The sequence below is a fragment of the Grammomys surdaster genome, unplaced genomic scaffold (genome assembly GCF_004785775.1).
Source record: "Grammomys surdaster isolate TR1022 unplaced genomic scaffold, NIH_TR_1.0 125852, whole genome shotgun sequence".
In the NCBI taxonomy this organism is placed as follows: Eukaryota; Metazoa; Chordata; class Mammalia; order Rodentia; family Muridae; genus Grammomys; species Grammomys surdaster.
This window is the reverse complement of record NW_021620678.1, coordinates 1,714,357-1,734,372: the sequence shown is the minus strand read 5'-3', so window position 1 is coordinate 1,734,372 and position 20,016 is coordinate 1,714,357. Positions and strand designations below refer to the sequence as shown.

The following is a 20,016-nucleotide window of genomic DNA, read 5'->3' as shown; positions in this document are numbered from 1 at the left end:
GGCAATAGGCCAGAAGAGAAGAGTGTGTGAATACTGGAAAGGAAAAGAGAACATTGCTGTTGTCCAGAATAAGATTCTTTATGTAGAAAATTCACACACACCGCCAAAAGGACAAAAGGTCACCATACAAAATGAATGACAACCAGGTGCTGCTCAGGGCCTGCCTGGGCAACAGAGCAGAGATCTATCTCCAGACAAAACGGAAATTGTAATAATCTTCACCAACGATGGACAGAATTAAAGGGACCAGAGAGATGGCTTTACAGTTAAAAGCCTGCACTGCTCTTGCAGAGGGCCAAAGTTTCCTTTCCAGAACTCACATTGGGTAGCTCCCAGCTGCCTGTGACTCTAGCTCCAGGCCACCCAATGCCATTTTCTGGCCTCCTCAGGTTCCTACTCACATATGGTCCGTGCATGCCCCACACACACACTATCTTTTTTAAAATAACAAAAAAGAAAGGAACAGTATCATTTACGTTAGTAGCACTTTAAAAAATCTTGCACTGAGGGCTGGGATGTGACCCAGTTGGTAGGATGTAGGAAACCCTGGGTTCCATCCTGAATTCTGCATAAACCATGTATGTGGGCACACACCTATAATCCCAGCCCTTGGGAGATGTGGACAGATCAGAGGTTCAAGATCCTCCTCAGCTACTTAGTAGAGGCTATCCTTGGAGTACAGGAGACCTTGTCTCAGAAAAAGTAAAGCAGTCGCTGCACTGAAAACTATGCACTGTTTCTGAGAGCAGCTGAGGGCCTGAACAAATGGGCAGGTTCCCTACCCGTTCCAGTTAGCAACACTGGCCAAGATGCTGTTTCTCTCTGTCACTCTGCTGACTCAGTGCAGTCCCAGAAGGCTTTTGTGGGTAGAAGCCATCTTAGAAGTCAACAAGTTGGATCTTACATTACTCTCCACTGGAACTATAAAGCACGTAAAAGAGCCCAGAGTAGAACTGTTCAAGATGCATCATAAAGCAAGATACCATAGTGCATGAATTTGAGGGAACAGGAGCGCTGATTTTATAGGGTGAACCTTTTACAGCTGTTGGAGTGCAGGCCCTGGGTGGGAGGCCCTGGCCGTCAGTCAGGATGACCGGCCGAATAGCAGCAGAGTCAATCTGTCCTCCAGTGCCGCAGTGGTACTTATTCTGCCTGCTCTGTTTCTTCCCTGACTGTTAGTTATAATCTATATTTTATTTCTTTAAAAATTCATTTGGACCTTAATTTCTGTTTCCAACTTTGTTAATAGAAGAGAGAGAAGGGTAGGTAGATGATAGATGGAGAGGTAGATAATATATTTATGTGACATTGATAAATTTTACACTTGCTGCAAATTGTTAAAACATTTCTGTTACTAAGTTAGCACTACATTATGTTTGTGTTGGTTACTAAGTTCAAATTATTGCATCTGTATATCTATCTATCATCTACCTATCTATCTATCTATCTATCCATCTATCTATCGTGGATGTGTGTATGTGTGTCTACATGTATGTGTGCATGTGTGAATGTGCCACAGCTCAATTATGGAGGTCAGAGGACAAACTGCAGAAGTTATTTCTCTTTTTGCACGGTGTGGGTCCCTTGGTGGACTCAGCTCATTGGGCATGGCAGCTGATGCCCTACCCACTGTGCCATCTCAACAGCCCAGAAAGCCCCGGTAGAAGAGACACTGAATTTGATAAAGAATGGCAGCAGAATTCTCAGTGCTGGGGGACTGGAGACTATATCAAACACCTTAAACCTCACCAGGAAACCTAAAGAGGGCTCCTAATAGGCTGAACGTCATTCCTGTGACAGCATGGGCTCTAGAGCCAAACCGTCTGGGTTTATGATCCCAGTTGCCCTGCCACTCACAGAATGAGGTGAGGCACTTGGCCTCTCTGTATGTTAGTGCCTTGTCTGTGGGACAGATAATGATGGCTCTGCTATATGGAGTTAACAGAAGCAAAGCCCTCTGTGGGGGACTTGATACCCAGCATATGCAATCTCTGCTGCTGCTACTCAGATGCACATGTGTTTAGAACTGCAAACCTTCAGCTCGCTGCTCATCCTCGGGATCTCTGTGTTGGTGTCCTCAGACCTTCTCAGACAGTACACACCTGTCGTAGCTGGGGTTTCTGTCGCAGAAATGAAAAGCCATGACCAAAACAACTTGTAGAGGAAAGGGTTTATTTCACCTCACACTTCCAGGTCACAGTCCATCACCGTGGGAAGTCAGGGCAGGAACATGGAGGCAGGAGCATAAAGGAGTGTTTATTAATGGCTTTGCTCATCGTGGCTTGCTCAGTCTGCTTCCTTATAGAACCCAGGACCACCAGCCTGAGGATAGCACCACCCTCGATGGGCTTGGTCCTCCCCTAGGAATCACTAATTGAGAAAATGCCTTACAGCTAGAATTAAGTGGAGGCATTTCTTCAATAGAGATTCCTTGCTTTCAGATGGCTGAGTTTGTATTAAGTTGACATAAAACTAGCCCTCACAACACCTTCCTCCCAGAAAAAGGCTTTCCCACTGTGGAATAGTGCAGAGATGTAACTGAGCACAGAGATTCTGGAAAGCTCCAGCTCATTCCCCATGAAGCAGCCATTCAGCTGTAGATTGATTACCAATTTTTTCACAAAAAGAACAAATAGCCTTCCAAGCCCTAAGCAGCCAGGTTTCTGCCTCTCAGCAGCCCGAGTTCTCTTGCCAGATGCATCTTGTTTCACCCTCTGGTGCAGTTCCCTCTCGCTGCCATTCACCCACCCACCCCTCCCCCATCCACCCCACCTATCCTTCCAAGAGCATCCCCAAACATGTTTCCTCAGGGCTTAGATGCTCCTGCTCATTCTCTACCCTCTGGCTTCCACAATGCCGTCTGTTGCTCTTACTAAACAACAGCTACATAGAGACTCCTTGGGTGCATTCCTCCCCAGCTAGAATGTAAGTAGGATCCCTGCCTGCCCCAGTATGGCTGTGTCACCAGCTCCAGGCACAGTACTTGTAACACCGCAGGTGTTAGGGGTTCATAAGTGAACTAAAACCAGCTTAGATGACAGAGATGGTGCAGGTTCATGAGAAATATAGAAGGGGTTACTGGTGCATTAAGCCAGAAGGACAGGAGCCTGAGGGGGGCAGGTTAAGCAGTTTGAACTTGAGGTCTAGCGAGATGGCTCCGCAGTTAAGAGCCTGTACTAGTGTTACAGAGGACCTAAGCTTGATTCCCAACACGCACTCAGACAGCTCCTAACCACTTAGTAATTCTAGTTCAGACTGCTCTTCACAGTAGTTCTAGTTCAGGGTGACTAGAGATGCAGAGGAGGAGGTGCAGGGAGGTAGCCAGGGGTCCCAGTGAGGCGTGTCCCTGGGAAGTTGGACCTGGGTCCAGAACCCAGAAAGAAAGGGAAGTGCCTTTGTGCAGGCAAGAGGCTCTTTCTCCCAGGGGCTGCTTGCTGTTTTGAAGCTGTAAGCCTCTACAGAGCCTGCTTCCTAAGTCCCAGCCTCAGTTCCTTCTTGCTGGGGAGTGGGGGAGTGGGGGAATGGGGGAATGGGGGAATGGGGGAGTGGGGGAGGCACCTATAGTGGCAACTTTGACTGGCAACTTGACAGGATCTAGGGTCACCCAGGAGACAGACCTCTGGGCTATGAGGAACCTTATAGATTGGGTTAATTCAAATAGAAAGACCCACCCTATTGTGGGCAGCAACACTTCATGGGCTTGGATCCTGGACTGAAAGGAGCAGAGCACCAGCATCCAACCCTCTCTGCTTCCTGACTAGGTTACACAATGTGGTCAGCTGCCTCAAGATCCTAGCATCATGACCTCCCTACCATGATATGCCACTGAACTGTGGTCCAAAGTGAATCCTTCCTCCCTCGAGTTGATCACAGCACCAATAAAGTAACTGAAAACTCCTGCAGAGGCTAGAGAAAGATTTGGAACGGTTAGAGAAAGAGTGTCTCCTGGCAGAAGAAGCTGAGGAAACCCTGATCCTGCAGGAGCAGGCGCCCATGCCCTCTGCTTCACAGAGCTCTGTTCTCTAGGAACTACAGCCCGGATGCAGGATGAGAGAGATGGAGAATTCATTCTCACAGGGTCAGGATGAGGCCAGCAGAAGATGGCCTCCGGCCACAGCCTGTGCTGGGAAAGAGTGCCTGGCACATAGCCCGATTGCCTTAAAACAGACAGGCTCCAGGAGCTTTTGTGCTGTAGTGGCAGTAAGGACAGTAACTGCAACCCAGGCCACACAGCGCTGGAGACCACGGTGTTGGACATCTGGTCCTTACAGCAAAGGAATGCAAGTTAGCAGATGAGGCAGAAAGCACAGTGGCAGAGCGTGGGGATGGCAGGGTGGGAATCTAAGGAGAAAGGAGATGGTAGATACTGGGGGAAACACGTTGGGGGGTGCAGGGGGCTGGCCCTGCAGCCTCAGCGGGGCTCCTGTGAATGCTAAAGGGTGATGGGAGGGTCGGATGGGAGTGAGAAGTAAAGCAATTTGGGGACTGAGACTTGAGAGCAGGCCAGTGACATGTTCCAGGTGGCTGAAGGTCACAGCCATTGAGGAATTCAGGAAACGAGTCTGGGTGGACATCTCATCTCTAAAGACTACCCTAGGGGTGATGGAGGATGAAGAACCTCTTCTGACTTTCCAAAGTGTTTATATGAAGGGTCCTGGTCCAACATTAACCCATTGGAGTGAAGTAATTGAGCAAATTCAAAAGCACCTGCACATGCCTGTCTTGGTGATCCTGTGTAGGAGGTGCCTGAACATCAGCTCCTTCTGACCCTTGGTGCTGAAGAGGGACCCCTGAGCAGCCCATTGCCTCACCTCAGCTTGAGTTTGTTACTATCTGCAGCTCAGACTGCTTACTGTTTTCTGTCATTATGTTTCCTTATCACCCTAAACAGATGGGGAATGACATGTTCACCCCCTGCTCTCAAGTCACAGTTGCCTTCTGGATAGTCTTTCAGAGGTGAACTGCCTGCCCTAATTTGGGACAGCAGTGGCGAGTGCTTTGGCCTCAGACTGTTTCTGTCTTTGGTTCTCTGCAAGCTCACCTCTGCTGGGTTTGCTGGTGAGATAATCAAATGGGCCCAGCAGACTGTGAACTGTAAAAGCCTTCAGAGTCAGAAAAAATAAATCCTCTTTAAAAAATGAGGAAATGTGGGGCTAAGGAGATAGTTCAGTGGATAAGAATACCTGCCTGCCACACAAGTGTAAGGACCTGAGTTCAAATCCCTAGCACCAGTGTAAAAAGCCAGGTGTGGCTTCCTTCAGCTGTAGTCTCAGCACTGGGGCAGCAGAGACAGGAGGATCTCTGGGGACCCCTGACCAGCCAGCCTAGACTGATCGGTGAGCTCCAGGTTCAATGTGAGACTCTGACTCAGAAAATGAGACAGAGCAACTGAGGCCATATGTGCATACGCACTAATGCATGCATGACACACGGAAGCATGTACTTCGGTGCATTTTATATCTTCCCAGAGTCGTGCAGCTGCCCACATCCCAGAACGCTCTCTGTGCCTCAGAAAGCCCTGTCCTGGTGAGCAGGCTCTTTCCCATCTCTCCCTAGCTGCTGGCCAAACCTCTCTAAGCCTGTGTGCCGCCTTTTCTGGACATCTCACAGATACACCACCATCCCCTATGAGACCCTGTCAGCTACGTTCTCTCAGCGGACTTTGAGAGCTGTAGCATGCCTCTGTCCATCCTTCTTCATGAGCAGATGGTATTCCATTGTGCAGGTAACAGGCTACTGACCCATTTATGGATCAGTGAACATTTTAGTTGTTTCTGCTTTTAAGATTATAAATAAATCCATTGCAAACATTTATGTAAAATGTTTCATGTCTTAAGTGGGGAATGACAGTTCTTTAGCTTGTATGTATTGTTCACTTGGAAGTCATTTTACATCCGGGAACACTGAAAGAGATGAATTCAGGAATGAAAAAGGAATCTGTTTAGCCATTCAGGGCCTGCTGCTCCAGATAAACACGTGTACACTCGTGCAACATTTTAATATCCCTGGAAATGTACATTTTTCATCTTTGCAACATAGTTCTAAATGCCATTTAAATTGAAAGCTATTGTATCTTAATTAGCAGGTCTTCTGCATTTACAGTATAAACGGTTAAAGATAGCACATCGGCTTTTGGAATGAATTCATCAGTGCTATCTTGGAGCAGCTGACAACTGGCCTGTGTGTATCACACGGCCAGCTTTTAAAATACAGCCACTTACTGTATCTTATTGCAATATTCGCTACACAGAGAGGATGAATGCTAACAGGATGCCCACATCGCTTCTGTAGGGAACCAGGGAAGGGGCAGCGGAGGAGAGCCCCAAGAGCAGATTGGAGGGTGCAATGCAGCTGCAAAGTGTTTGGAAACAAAAGGGAATTGGTGTGCAGCAATTAGTGTGAGTGGCTTTTCACAGGCGCTGAGCCCGAGCCGAGCTGGAGCCCTGCACTGGCTGTCACTCAGCAGGGGTGGCACAAAAGCCCAGGAAGGAGCCAGAGGAGGATTTGCTGGTTCCTACTTCAGAAACACCTAGAACCTGGGAAACTCAGCTTTCCTCAACCCAGCGTTGCTTCCAGTTCACTAGATTCAGGGAAGGCCCAAGAACAACACTCAGACAAGTCCCAGGGTGTTGCCGACAGGAACACAAAGTTAAGTAGAGGGACGTGGTTTTCAACCTTCATAATGCCGTGACCCTTTAATACAGTTCTGCGTTTTGTGTCGATTCCTGTATTTGTTTTTCCTTGTAGCTTCCTAGAGCTTTACTCTGGGGGCTTTCTTCCTAAACACAGCAAAATCAAATTCTCCTGTTTTCTTTTTGCATTCACCCTCAGCCCCACTTTCCTTCCCACCCAATTTTGTGCTCTTCCCTCCCCCTCCCACACCCCATCAAGGGCATTCATGCTGCCCAAATATTCTTGGATGTGTTGTGTTTCACTCCTGGGACTCTAGTCAGGGGCTCTGCTCTTAGAGAAAGCTGACCCTCCCTCTCGCAGCAGGGAAGAGTTGCCATTAGCTCCTAGGCTATCCTTAGGACTTTATGCCCCATCCCTATCTCCACGCTGTATTTGGCCTGACTTATCTTGCACAGGTCTGGTCCATGTTGCCGCAGCTGCTGTGAACTCACATGTGCAGAGCTGCCTCGTGTCCAGAAGGCTCTGTCTCCTTGTAGTCATGCACACCCCTGGCCCTTACATTCTTGTTGCCAAATACATCTTCTGAAATAGTTTCTTAGTACTCCAGTAAATGTGTTTCAGGTCCCAGAATCTCCAAATTTCATCAAGAACATGTCTTTCTGCCATTGGATGCATGACCAGGGAGTCACATGCTCCCTGAATGTCAGGAAGCCTGCCATTTCTCCTGGAATGTATGGCTCATGTGGAATTTATATTAGTAATTCATTTAATTAATATTAGTAAGTCCATGGATCAGTTACTATTGTGTTTCCATGACCACAAGACCTACCAGGAACATCTTAGAGAAAAAGAGATTTATTTTGGCTCATGGTTTCCAAGGATTCAGCCATGGTGTTGAGGAAGGCACAGAGCGCAATGGAGTCCTGTAGAGGAGGGTCATATCAAGATGTCCAGGACAGCAGTGAGACAGGAAGCAGGCAGGGATAACACGCCCCCAGGACCCTAGCCTAGTGACCTACTGCTCCAGCGAGGCCCCACCTCCAAAAGCTTCCCTGCCTTCAAAATATCACCGCTACCTAGGGAGTGACCATTCAGAGTGTGAGCCTGCGAGGACCCTTGAGCTTCCAACCATGACAGCCTGCTTCACTGTACAGACATAGCCCATTCCCCTCTGACTTCCACATGCTGAGACCCCATTGCTAACTCTCACCACAGTAAGAGAATTTTCAACTAGTGAAGTAGGGTTTCTCTCTTTTTTTCTTCTATCACCTTCTTTTGGATAAAGATTAACATACCTTTCAACCACTCCTATAGATGCCATGTGCCGTAGCCATCCTGATTATTTTTCTTAATTTTATACCCATAATTTAACATAATTCTGTAATAGAGGAAATCTGGTTCCAGCCCAATGGAGCAGTGGGGACATGCAGTGTCCTAGTTAGGCTCACTGTCTGTGACATCATGTGACATCAGAGGCACTTGATTTTGAGTCCCACTCCTGCCTCTTTTTAACTTTGTGATCTGGGAAAGACTTCTAGAACTGAATTTCTTTGCATCATGTTTAAAATGAGGATATAAAACCTACTCCACATTAAGTGATATCTTAGTCAGTATCCTACTGTTAAAACACAATACTGGAGGCTGGATACTGTGTGCACAAAGAAAGTTTACTTAGCTCAGAGTTTTGAATTTCTAAGAGTATCTTCTCAGCTCTGGTGAGGGACCCTTGGCAGTCTCAGGGATAGCATTATATAAGAGAGAAAGACCACATGATAAGAAACCAGGGAAGGGTTTGGGTGGTCAGACTTGCTCTTTCTTTTTTTTTTTTCTTTTTTTTAATAATTTATTTATTTTTTCAAATCGTAATTCATTCACACAGGGGTTATAAACACAGAAAGGCAGGATGTAGGGAAGGGGATGACACAGGACTGTGGGTATTCAGGGGAAATACAGATATCTTTCAGAACAGGGTATCAGCTGGGTGAAGGTTCAGGGGATAGGTCACTATGACTTTGCCTATAATTCACTTGTCCTTATCTAAGTTGGTATTGTCTGCCAAGGCTACCTATTTACAAGGTCTATGACTACTCAGGCTGGTAAATTTCCACAAAAGCTGCCTGTTTGCAATAGCTTATAGCCATCTGTTTCAATGTTTTTCCACAGAGACCCAAGACTTGGTGTTAGTATACATGTATGACAGGCCTATTGCTGATTTTAGGCCTATGGCTGATTTTAGGCCTTCAGTGTGTAAGCAGGGCTGCCCCTGACATCTCCTCCCTTCTCTAAGTATAGAAGGGATGTGTTGATTCTAATCTTGCAAAGGCAGGGATAGAAGCCTGACCTCCAGTAATTGAAGGGGACCTTGTAATGGCTCTGGTCCCCCTGCTGTTGTCCAGTGAGGCATGGGGGCCATACCCGTCCTGATGTCTTTTTCCTGGAGAGGGGATACTTTTGCCATCAACCCCTATGCAGTCAGGCTTGTCCCTCAGGGAACCCAGAGAGATATTTTTAACTTTTATTTATATTCCCTTGCAGTCAGACTTGCTCTTTCTTACAAGTCACTTTCACAGGAACTAACGTAAGTTCCGTAAGAAATTAACAATCCTTCCCATGAGCAGTGTCCCCAGACACCTGATTATCTCCTACCACAGCCAACCCCTGAACTGGCCCACCACCTCTGTGGCAACATTGGGAAGCATCCTTCCAACACATGAGCCTGGAGACAAACCACATGGAAACCATGGCAAGTGCTAAAGAGAACAAGAAGCAGATGTTTAAAAGTGAATCCTATAATCCCAGCACTCAGGAGGCAGAGGCAGGTAGATCAGAGTTTGAGACCACTCTGATGCTCACAGTGAGTTTCAGGACAGCTGGGCTACTTAGAGAATCCATACGTACATACCCCCAAAAAACCACCACATCACCATCATAATTATATAAAAGAATAAAATAAAAGTGGGTTCTATCCTTGGACTTCATCTTGAGGCAATCGGTTATCTTGTAGCACCCACCCCTGCAACTCTCAGGGTTGGGGTCTGGAAATCTGGAGAGAGTAGTTGGTGGGTGTCTGAGACGAGAGCGCTAAGAAGTAGTCAGGCTGTGTGGACTGTGACCAGAGCAGCTGTAGGGATGCGTGAGCAGAGCCAGCTGACTTACTGGATTCTGGCATTCTCAGCAAATAACCCAACTAAGCAACTCTTCTCTGGGCCTCAAAGTCAGCTCCTCACGCTCATTTCCAAAGCTTCTGTCAGCTTTCACCCTGTTTTTAATCATAAGCAGACATGGAATGGGGGGGGGGGCTCCTGGAAAGGCCTTTCACATGGAACAGTGTGGAAATGCAATGGGGAAAATTACACTGTGAAGGGAAAAGAAAATACTTTTAAAATCTTTTTTTTTTTTTAAATATACCCTCAAAGAGCCAGGCAGTGGTGGTGCCCCTTAGTCCCAGCACTCGGGAGGCAGAGGCAGGCAGATCTCTGTGAGTTTGAGGCCAACCTGGTCTACAGAGTGAGTTCCAGGCCAGCCAGGGCTACACAGAGAAATCCTGTCTCAAAAAAAAACCAAAAACAAAACAAGAAAAAAAAATCCCCCAAAGGAAAAAAAAAATATATATATATATACATACACACATACATGTGTCTCTGAAGCAAGAAGAAGCAGTTTTGAGAATTTCTGAGCACCACAAAAAAAATCTCTATAAAATCCAGCAGAAACAAGAAATTCACAGAAGGAATGGAAGCTCAGACTAACAAAACCTCAAAGAAGCAGGACAAAAATTGAGAAAGGGGAAGAAGAAACAGGAAGGAGACCGGCAGTAAAGACACTTCCGGAATAAACCAACCTAAAGGTGGAGGGGAGAACCGATTCCACAAAATGTCCTCTGACCTCCACACACATGCACACACACTAATATTTGAAAAGAAGGGCTGGACGTGCCCCTAGAGGCCTTGCAGATGTGGCTGCTGTGTCACATGATGTGTCACATCAGTAGGTGGCAGAGAGGAGAGAAGCTATGTCTAGGCTCAGTGTTCTGACCTGAAAACATATGAGTGATAAGTAGGCTCCTGAAAGGGGGGAGCCTGAGATGACCACCAGTCTGATGCTGTGCAGGCCCAGGAGGTGGGGCAGGGACAGACCAGGCCCAAGATGACCCCAAGATGCCTTAATGCACGAATGGGGCATAGCACTCCTGAGACAACCCAGACACTCAGAGACCCTGAGCACCACTAAGAGGAGCAAATAAATGGTGAAGAAAGAGAAAGAGAAGGACGTGGGCACAATGAAGAAAGGCAGAACTGGAGGTGATGCCACCTGGGACCACAGTGGGGTCCTGGCCTGTGCTGCCACTGAGGGTCATGTTTAGGTCTGTGGCCCTTCAGCAGCGAGGGGGCTCTGTTACCATCAAAGGCCGGGCAGATGTCTCCAACCTGGGCTACTGCCCAGTGACTTGTTGATAACTGAGAGATATGAAGAACAGGCCCACTCCTTACCTGGGCATAGTGGGAGAGCTGGCCCTGCCCCTAGCCAGCTACAGTACTCAGGAGAGCAGGCCTGCACATTGTGGAAGTTGCATGTGAGCTTGTTCCAAGGATACAAGTGTGAGAGTTAGTCCTAACACTCATCTCTGTGGTGACACGGATGAGGGAAAGATACCCTCCATCTTCCTTGACCCCTCACCACCTAGCCCTGGGGTCTTGAGAGCAGGAGAGGTGGCCCTGCCCCTCATCTGCCACAGTGCTTGGGAAAATGGGCTGACCAGCTCAGATACCTCTCAGGCCCAGGACATATCTACCCCATCTATGAATGGCTGGAGTTCATGAAGGGGCCAGTCCTACAGATCCAAAACTACATCTCCATGACACAGAGTGGTAGCAGGGTATCTAAGAGGAGGTCCAGTGAGGTTTCAGCATCAATAGAGTAGCAGAAGCCAGAGGCCTCGAACCAGACCAACAAGTCATCGCAGTGAACATCTGCAAGCAAGGAAGAACGGGCATACTGTGGGACATACTGTGACACTATAGCTCCCACAACAAGATTTTTTTCCTGTTGGGGGAGGTTGCAAGGGTGGAGGGTGGGTAAAAGGGGAGGGGGAGATGAGTGGGGTTGGGGTGCATGATGTAAAATACACAAAGAACCAATAAAAAGTTACCAAAAGAAGAGGTCTGGAGAGATGGTTCAGTAAAGTACTGCTCAAGCTTGAGGTCCAGAGTTCAGGTCCCCAGAACATCTGTGACCCTGCTGTGTCTGTGTTGAGGTAGGAGATGGAGAAGGATAACCCTGGCAAGCTCACAGACCAGCTAGCCTGAACACAGTGGTCAAGAAGAAGCTCTGTATCACAGTGGAAGGAGGGGACCCACAGCCAAGAGTGTCCTCAGACCTCCACACGACTACAGTGGCACACGTGTACCTGCACTTCACGCATGAATGTGTGCACACACACTGGGCACTGTAGAAAACAAGGAGTTGGAAGATAGTCCAGCTGCTCTAACATGCAAACCAGAGATTCAGAGACAGACAGACAGACACACACACACACACACACACACACACACACAGAGAGAGAGAGAGAGAGAGAGACAGAGACAGAGACAGAGACAGAGGGAGAGAGACACAGAGACACAGAGACAGAGAGACAGAGAGACAGAGAGACAGACAGAGACAGAAACAGACAGAAAGGGTGCGAGCCAGTGCAGTGACCCCAGGGGCCAGAAGCTCACTGATGGAAGTCTTGAGAAAACATTTGAATCTGAAAGAAATGAGTTGCCTGATTAAAACTCACTTTCGCTTGACCTCAGTCGATGAAAACTGCCCTGCTTCAGTGCACAGCATAGAGGATTCCAGCGTACTGGGGATGAAGGGAAATTTACTGATACCTTAGAGATGCAGCATGCTCTGGCCAATGAATGAGACTTAGAACAGCAGATCTGGAGAGACAGCCCAGCAGTCAAGAACACCAGCTGCTCTTCCAGAGGACCTGGGTTCAATTCCCAGTACCTACATGGTGGCTCACAACCATCTGTAACTCCAGTTCCAGGGACCAGTGCTTTCTTCTGACCCCACAGACATACATACACATAAAATAAAAATAAACCTTAAAAAAAAAAGATCAGAATGGCTACAGCTTATCATTCACTGGAAACAGGAAGACAGTGGATGATGGCCTTCAAGAGTTAGTGGCCAACCAATTGCCATGCTCTTGTGGAGACCCGAGATTGGATCCACAGAACGCACATAAACCATGCATGGTAGTGACCTCTATCATCCCTGTGCTCCAGGGTAGAGATGGGAGGAGAATCCCCAGAATCTCACAAGCCAGCTGTACATGGCTGTGAACAAAAGACCCCTCCTCAAACAAAGTGGAAAGGTGAGAACCAATGCCCTAGATTGCCCTCTGACTTACACACACACACACACACAGGGGGGGGGGGGGGGGAGACATAAAGAGAGACAAAGAGACATTTTTTAAAGTCCACAGGGAAAGATTTTCTGCCTAAAATTCTTTACACAGTCACTAAGCCTGAAGGTAGAATAGAGCACTTTCAGACATGAATATTCCAGTGTTTTGCCTCTTGGGCCACCCTGCCGTGGGCCTGCTGGTGATTGCACTATCCCCAAATGACAGCAAAACAAGAGAGAAGGGGACACCAACGACGCTGGAGAACAGAGAGCCAGCCTAGGAGGTGAAGGATGTGGCAGATGACAGCTGTGATCCAGCACAAAGCACATGAACACACGGGTTCAGTGCTGCAGCGAGATCTTCGTCACCCTCATGCCCACTAGCATGGCACCACCCTCCTAGCCCCAGGACAGAGTGGCTGGATTAGCCTGACCCAGATTCTCCCATGAGCACTGTTGGGTTTGAGCATGCGCTCGTGCTTTCCTGTCATCCCTGTGGCCTCAGCAGCTGAGAATACTCCTGGCATCCAAAAACAAGTTTTGTGATGGGAACTTTCCCCTGAGAACTGGAGATGGGCCTTGAAGAGCTTAGAAGCAAAAAATAGAGAGTGGCCACCTGCCCTGGCCATTTTTTTATGAGTTCTAGTTTAGTTCAGAAGAGACATGAATATGTAGTGAAATCTACCAACAAAGCAAAGTCCCCCCCAGTGCTGAGTGGCAGGCGTCAGCCTCCCTGCTGTGCGCCTGGCCGAGTAAATCTTTAAAGTAGCAAGTTCAGAGTGAATCGCAGATACCTGAGGGCTGGATTTCACCAATTTGTACCACATATCCAAAAATAAATCCAAGTACGTATTCCAAGAGGGAAAAAAAAAAAGATTCTGTGTCCAAAAAAGTTTGGGAAACACTTGGATGAGATGCTTGAGGGCCGGGGATGTGACTCAGTGGGTACAGTGCTTGGCTAGCACGCACGAAGCCCTGGGTTCCATTTATGTTTGGGTTATGTGGTTGCACCACAAAAACCTAGTGTCATAACACGCCTGTAACTCCAGCACTTGAGAAACAGAGGCAAGAGGATCAGGGGTTCAAAGCCACCCTCTGCTCCTTAGTAAGTTCGAGGCCATACTTGTGTACATGAAACCCAGTTTAAAAAAAACAAACTATAGTTTTCTTATTGTAAATGTGCTAATGGACATAGTTAATCTAACGGGAGGTATAACGTGCGGTGAGCAATCTCGTATGGCCGCAAAGCCCTGTTTTTACAAAACACCTGCTTTAAAATATATATATATATATATTATTTGTGTAGGTGTTTAGCCTACATGTATATATGTGCCTGGTACCCATGGAGGTCAGAAGATGGTGTCAGAGGCCCTGAACCAAAGTCAGTACTGGTTGTGAGCCACCATGTGGGTAACGGAAACCAAACCTAGGTCTCTGCAATGGCAGCAGGCGCTCGTAACCACTGAACCAGCTCTCCTGCCCCAGCATCTGCTGTCTTAAGGCGCACACTCAGGACGGTTTGGGAAAACAGAGTGAAGTAGATCGGGGAAGACATTTGATATGATTTCTGCCTGAAAGAAAATTAAGTTGTTCTCAAGCCTTTAACTTTTATGAAACAGTCCGTGAGTGGTTTTCCATGCTGCTCACAGATCCTGGGTGAGGAGAGTGGTGACAGTGAGCTACCGCGCTCTGGGCCGGAGCTGAGGCGGACTTAGTCTTTATTGTATCTGATCACAGAGAGGAAAAGATTCATTAAACTCACTGGAGTCGCTGGAGCTTATTTTGTTATAATATCTGTACGGAGAAAAAGATGAAAGACCCCCATCAGGGCTTTCTCAGCCTTTCTGCTTCAGATGCCTACAGAAAACACTGGCAGGCGGTGGGGAAGATATAACACCTTCCTCTCTCGGACAAGGTCTACAGCAGTGTAAAAATATGCTGGGCAGGGTTTGAAGTCAAGATGAATATTGATCATTCTATTTTAGGTTCATTTCTGTGGCATTATTGGCATATAAGACATCTCTAAATTTGTCTTGGTTTCCTGCTTTGGGTTTTCAGGCTTATGAATTTTTAACTCTTAAAGTTCAAACTGGGTTGAGACCTTCCAGACAGGTGTTTACACAGCACAACTGTCGTAGCTACTACTCTTGTGCGTATGTTATATGCATCTCCCTCTCTATTCTATTTTAGTCTCCACCGCCTCAGAGGTCGCGTCTTCCTTTTCTACGCTGTCTATAGCGTCTCCTGACCCGGCCCATCCAGAGAAGTCAGCCAGTCACTTTACCCCGGTTTTGACCAACTCTTCCTTCTGGACTCTGCCCCAGCCACAGTCACCTTCTGACCCCTTCACATACAAAAATGAGGCAGTCAGTGTTCGTCGCCCCTTTGCTCCCACGGGGACAGGATCTTCAGATGATGAGGAATACACCAGTCTTCCAGACAGCTCTGATTCAGCCAGGAAGAAGCCAAGTTACAGCCCCAGCAGCTGCCGGGGAGCATTTTCCACCCTAACTAGAGCGCACTTCCCCGTGGCGTCCCATGCTAGCTTTCAGGCCAACTCAGGCTCGCCCAGGGACTCTGAATCCCACTCCATCCACACTCTGCTAGCTGAGGTGAAGACTGCCGTGGTTCGGCTCCACGAGGACCTGAGCCTGGTGATCCAGGAACTCGGTGTCATCAACAGCCACCTAGGCAATCTGTGTGGCAGCAGCCCAACAGCCAGTGAGACCCTGCAGGACCCCCAGTCTCACAGGGGGAGACCAGACTCCCTCTAGTCACCTAGCCATTCTGTTGGAACCCAGTGGTTCCGCGGCCCACAGACCTAGGAAGTTCCTGTTGCTGTGGAGACAAGAAGCAATGACTTAATTTTTCATTGTCAAGTTTATTAGCACCGCCTTTCAAACTGACAAAGCCATGTGGGGTTAGATATTTTTTAAGAGAAAGAAGTCACTTTTGATCATTTTATGTTTAGATATTGGTTCCTTAGAAACCGAAGGGTATTTCTGTCATTCTTCACATTTCTGAATTTTATCCATAGTGAGGTAAGCCTTAGTGGAAGTTTTGGGGAGACTTTAAAGTGCAAATAGCAGTTGGAGGGCTTTGGGGTGAGCAAGTGAGCTAGGAGAAACCCTGGTTCATCACCCCCGCCCCCAGTGCTGATGCTGAGCTGCTAACAGCCTGATCTCTCACCCTTTCAGCCCTTTCAAGCTGAAGCCAGCATAAATCAAGGGCCTGAAGTCTCCTCAGGGGCCACAGGGTCAGAAGTAAGGCTGAGGCAGGTAGGATGAGGAGCACGTGGTTTTTATTTTGATTTCCAGAAAGTTCGGACACATTTCTTTTTTCTTGTATTTCATAAATAAATTTGATGTTTTCAACTTACTATATATTTTTAAAATTCATTAAAACAACTTTTCAAAGAAAAATGTCATGTTTGCTTTGTAGACAAGAACGACCTAGTTTGAGTATTACAGACCAGCGCTTCCCACCAGGTACGTGCTGGATCCAGTCAGAAGTGTTTGTTTGTTTGTTTGTTTGTTTGTTGTGGTACTGGGATGGAACAAAGAGTCTCACACAGCCCAGGCCAGTGCTCCAGGCCAGTGCTCCAGGCCAGTACTCCACCATACTGCTTAAGGCAAGGTCAGCTGTCCCAGGTTAGCTGCCCTGAGAGATTCTGCTGATCTCTCCCTTCCCACCTCCTCTCACCAGAGCAGTGCTGGGCTCCAGCAAGACACCTCTAACAAGGTGGAGAGAGAAGCAACTCCTGGAGACTGCTCTGTGACCTCTGCACACTCCTGGTGGTCTATATGTGTTCTCACTCACAGACACAAGTAACAAGTGACAGGACACATGTAAAATCTGCTTCATAGGTTTTTTTTTTTCACATGAAGATCATGTCGTTTTAGATTCTCTTTTTTTTTCACATTTTTACTTATTTGCACATGTGTGTGAGTGTGGGTGTGAGTGTGCACAGCGCTTGTGAGAGTCAGAGGACGGCTTATAAAATGACAACTAATAAGACAGTCAACTCTCTCCTTCCACCACATGGGTCCCAGGGATTGAACTTAAATTAACAGGCTTGATGGCAAGCCTCTTTACCCACTGAGCCATCTCACTGGCCCTCTTAGAGGTATTTTCAAGCGTATCTTCACTAAGAACAGTAAGCAGATGTTTTTACTGACAAGTGTAGAGTTCTTGTGGTCACAGTAAGAATAACAAGTTAACTAGGACATATGCTAATAAGCTAGTAAGTCTGCATCCCATGAAGTTTTTAAAAATCAAGATATAATTCATGTACCACAAAGTTTATCCTTTAGGGACCATAACTTAACAAGACTAAACAGCTATCACCTACTTCTAGAACATTTTTCTCACAACAAAACCCTACCCAGTACCTGAGGCTCCACCTCAGCCTCTGCCCTTCACTTTCCACATTGTTGCTACAAGAATCAGTTTAAGGAAAGGAGGGCTTCCTCTGGCTTATAGTTCAAGGGGATACAGTGCATCATAGGAGGAACAGGGGTTGCGGGAGGCAGAACCACTGTTCACATTGTATCAGTAGTCAGAAAGAAGAATGCAAACAGAAAATGGGGCCAGCTATAAAGCCTCAAGGCCAGCTCCCACCCCACCCAGTGACCCATTTCTCTCAGCAAGGCTCCACTTCGTAATGGTTCCACAGCCTTTGGAAACAGGGCTACTCTCTGGGGACCAAGTATTCAAACACATACAGCTATGGGAAATATTTCATATTAAAACCCCAAACCTTTCAATTGTATAGCAGTTTCCTCCTACATAAATCTTCATCTTGTAGGTGTTGTTATCAGGCCCGAACTCAGTGACATCACATCTAGGCGACTCTATATCATTGCCAAGATAACCACCATACACTCCCAGAATCCACCTGGCTACCTCACCTTTACCTGGGAAAAGGTTACGTCACCGCCCATATAAATAGGCAGAACTCTCTCACCTTGCTCTCTTTTCTCCGCCATCTTCCTCTATCTCTCTTCCCCCACCTTTGCCCTTTGCCCTGAATAACCCCACCCCCTTGGAACCGTTTGGTCTGGTGTTGTCTGTTCTAAGCTGCGCACCAAAGTCTAACAGTAGGGAAGCTCCTTAACACTCAAGATGTTCTAAGGAGAGGTGAAACATTCCATCCTGGGGGAAGTTCACTAAGCTCAGGAAGTACCTGAAACTGACCAGATTCATCAGGCATATATAAGCAGTAAAGACTGCTAAGAAGTACTCTCAGACAAGCTAAGACCAGCAGAAATGTCCGGAAGGGACACTCTTTTAACTATCTGCAGGCTGTGCAGTGAGCTCCAGGTTTCTAGCTTTCTGCTGGGGTGAGTCTTCACTGAGTTATTTCTGCCCATGTAAATAATCCCTTGCCCATCCATATTCCTATAAGTAAGCCAATAAAACTCATTGGTTCACCAGTTAGACTTTAATGGCATCCTCATTTTGGTCTAGTTACTCATTTGTCGCTAGTTACTTGTCTGAGGTGAGTAGATATTCAAGTCTCCCCAGGAATATCACACAACACCCTCTCTTCCAAATTCTTGGCAACCAAAATGTATTGTCCACCTCCACAATATTTTCTATCAATGGAATCATGTAGGCATCCATTCAGCCAACTGCATACATCCTCAGCTCAGGGAGGAATCATAAACATGAGGGTCCGTGTCTTATTTCTGTCATAAAGCATCCTATTTCAGCATTCATCGATGCTGTGGCCCAGGCCAGCACTTCATTTATTTACATGGTAAAGTAACATACATCATTTGTAGATCCCACGTGTGGCTTGCCCATTAGTCATCTGGTTTGCAGTGTTTACACTTTCTTGCTGTTAAGAATCATGCCACGGTGAACACTTTGAGATCATGTGATTCAGGTCCTGTCCTGGTTTCTGCTCTGCTGCTGTGATAAAATGCTTTAACTTGAAGAGATAAAAGGCTCACATAAGTCTGTCCACACAGGGAAATCAAGGAAGGAATTTGAAGCAGCTAGTCACATCACAGACAAGAGCGGAGAGAGAACACGGGCATGCCTGGCTGCTGGTGCTCAGGCCTCTCTCTACACGTAAACACCCAGGATCCCAACACAGGACATTTTTAGAATGGGTCTTTCCATATTAATTAAAATGTTAAAGACAGTTCCTCCAAAGACATGCCTTCAAGCCCTGCTGATCTAGGCAGTTCCTCATTGAGAATCTAGATTGGGTCAAGTTGACAAAACCAGTCATGACAGATTCTTTTGTGTGTATACCAAGGAGTATAATTTCCTGTTCAGAAAACACCATCATACCGGCTAGGTAAATCAAGGTCACAACTGAAGTCTCCAGAAAAATCCAGGTTAATCCCAGACTTAACTTCCTCATTAGGGATGGTCATATTTTCCACACTAACTAGGTACCTACTGGGTGTCACTTTATTGAAAGGAATAGCCATGCTAGACTACCTACTCTGATAGCCATTCAATAGAACTAGGAAGATTCTAGACCTTCTGTCAGGGAGAAGTGAAGTGGAAACTTAAGGGTTCATTGTAAAGTCAGTTGGATGCTGTTTTCCTGGGGCAAACACGTGAAGGAACATTTAGCTGAAGTGGACACAGGTGAAAGGCTAAGGCTGCCTTGTGAAGGAATGTTTAGCTGAAGTAGACACAGGTGAAAGGATGTTCTGATAAAGCAAGCATGTGAGAGGACACGTGATGAAGGATTCTTCGCTAACAACGCATGTATTGGTTCACCTTACGTTGTGTGGTTGAGCTGCATTTGTCGTGACTCCATAGAGAGAAACGCACCAAAAAACTTCTGGTGGTGTGCCACAGTTTCTTGCTGCTTCTGAGGACTCTGGCAGATTGGCAGAGTGATGTCAACTGAGACAAATGCAAGTGCTGTGGCAAGACAGGTGGTGAGGTAAGACCCATGGGAGACGTGATGTTTGGAGGGAGGATAAAAAGAACTCAACAGAGTGACAGAGGCTGAACTCG

At 47.0% G+C, this 20,016-nt stretch overlaps 1 protein-coding gene and 1 non-coding gene across 2 annotated transcripts in view; both read left to right on the top strand.

Moving 5' to 3' along the window:
• Enthd1 (ENTH domain containing 1) overlaps nt 1-16,445 on the top strand; it is a 112,544-nt gene extending 96,099 nt beyond the window's left edge. The window contains exon 7 of the mRNA XM_028790018.1: nt 15,220-16,445. Within this exon, the coding sequence (XP_028645851.1) occupies nt 15,220-15,803 (584 nt within the window). The 3' untranslated portion in view covers nt 15,804-16,445. The remainder of the gene's footprint in view (nt 1-15,219) is intronic.
• Nucleotides 10,565-10,702, top strand: LOC114640934. Its single transcript, XR_003714223.1, has one exon. It is a non-coding gene; the product is annotated as a small nucleolar RNA SNORA17 (small nucleolar RNA).
• Nucleotides 16,446-20,016: the final 3,571 nt, after the last annotated feature.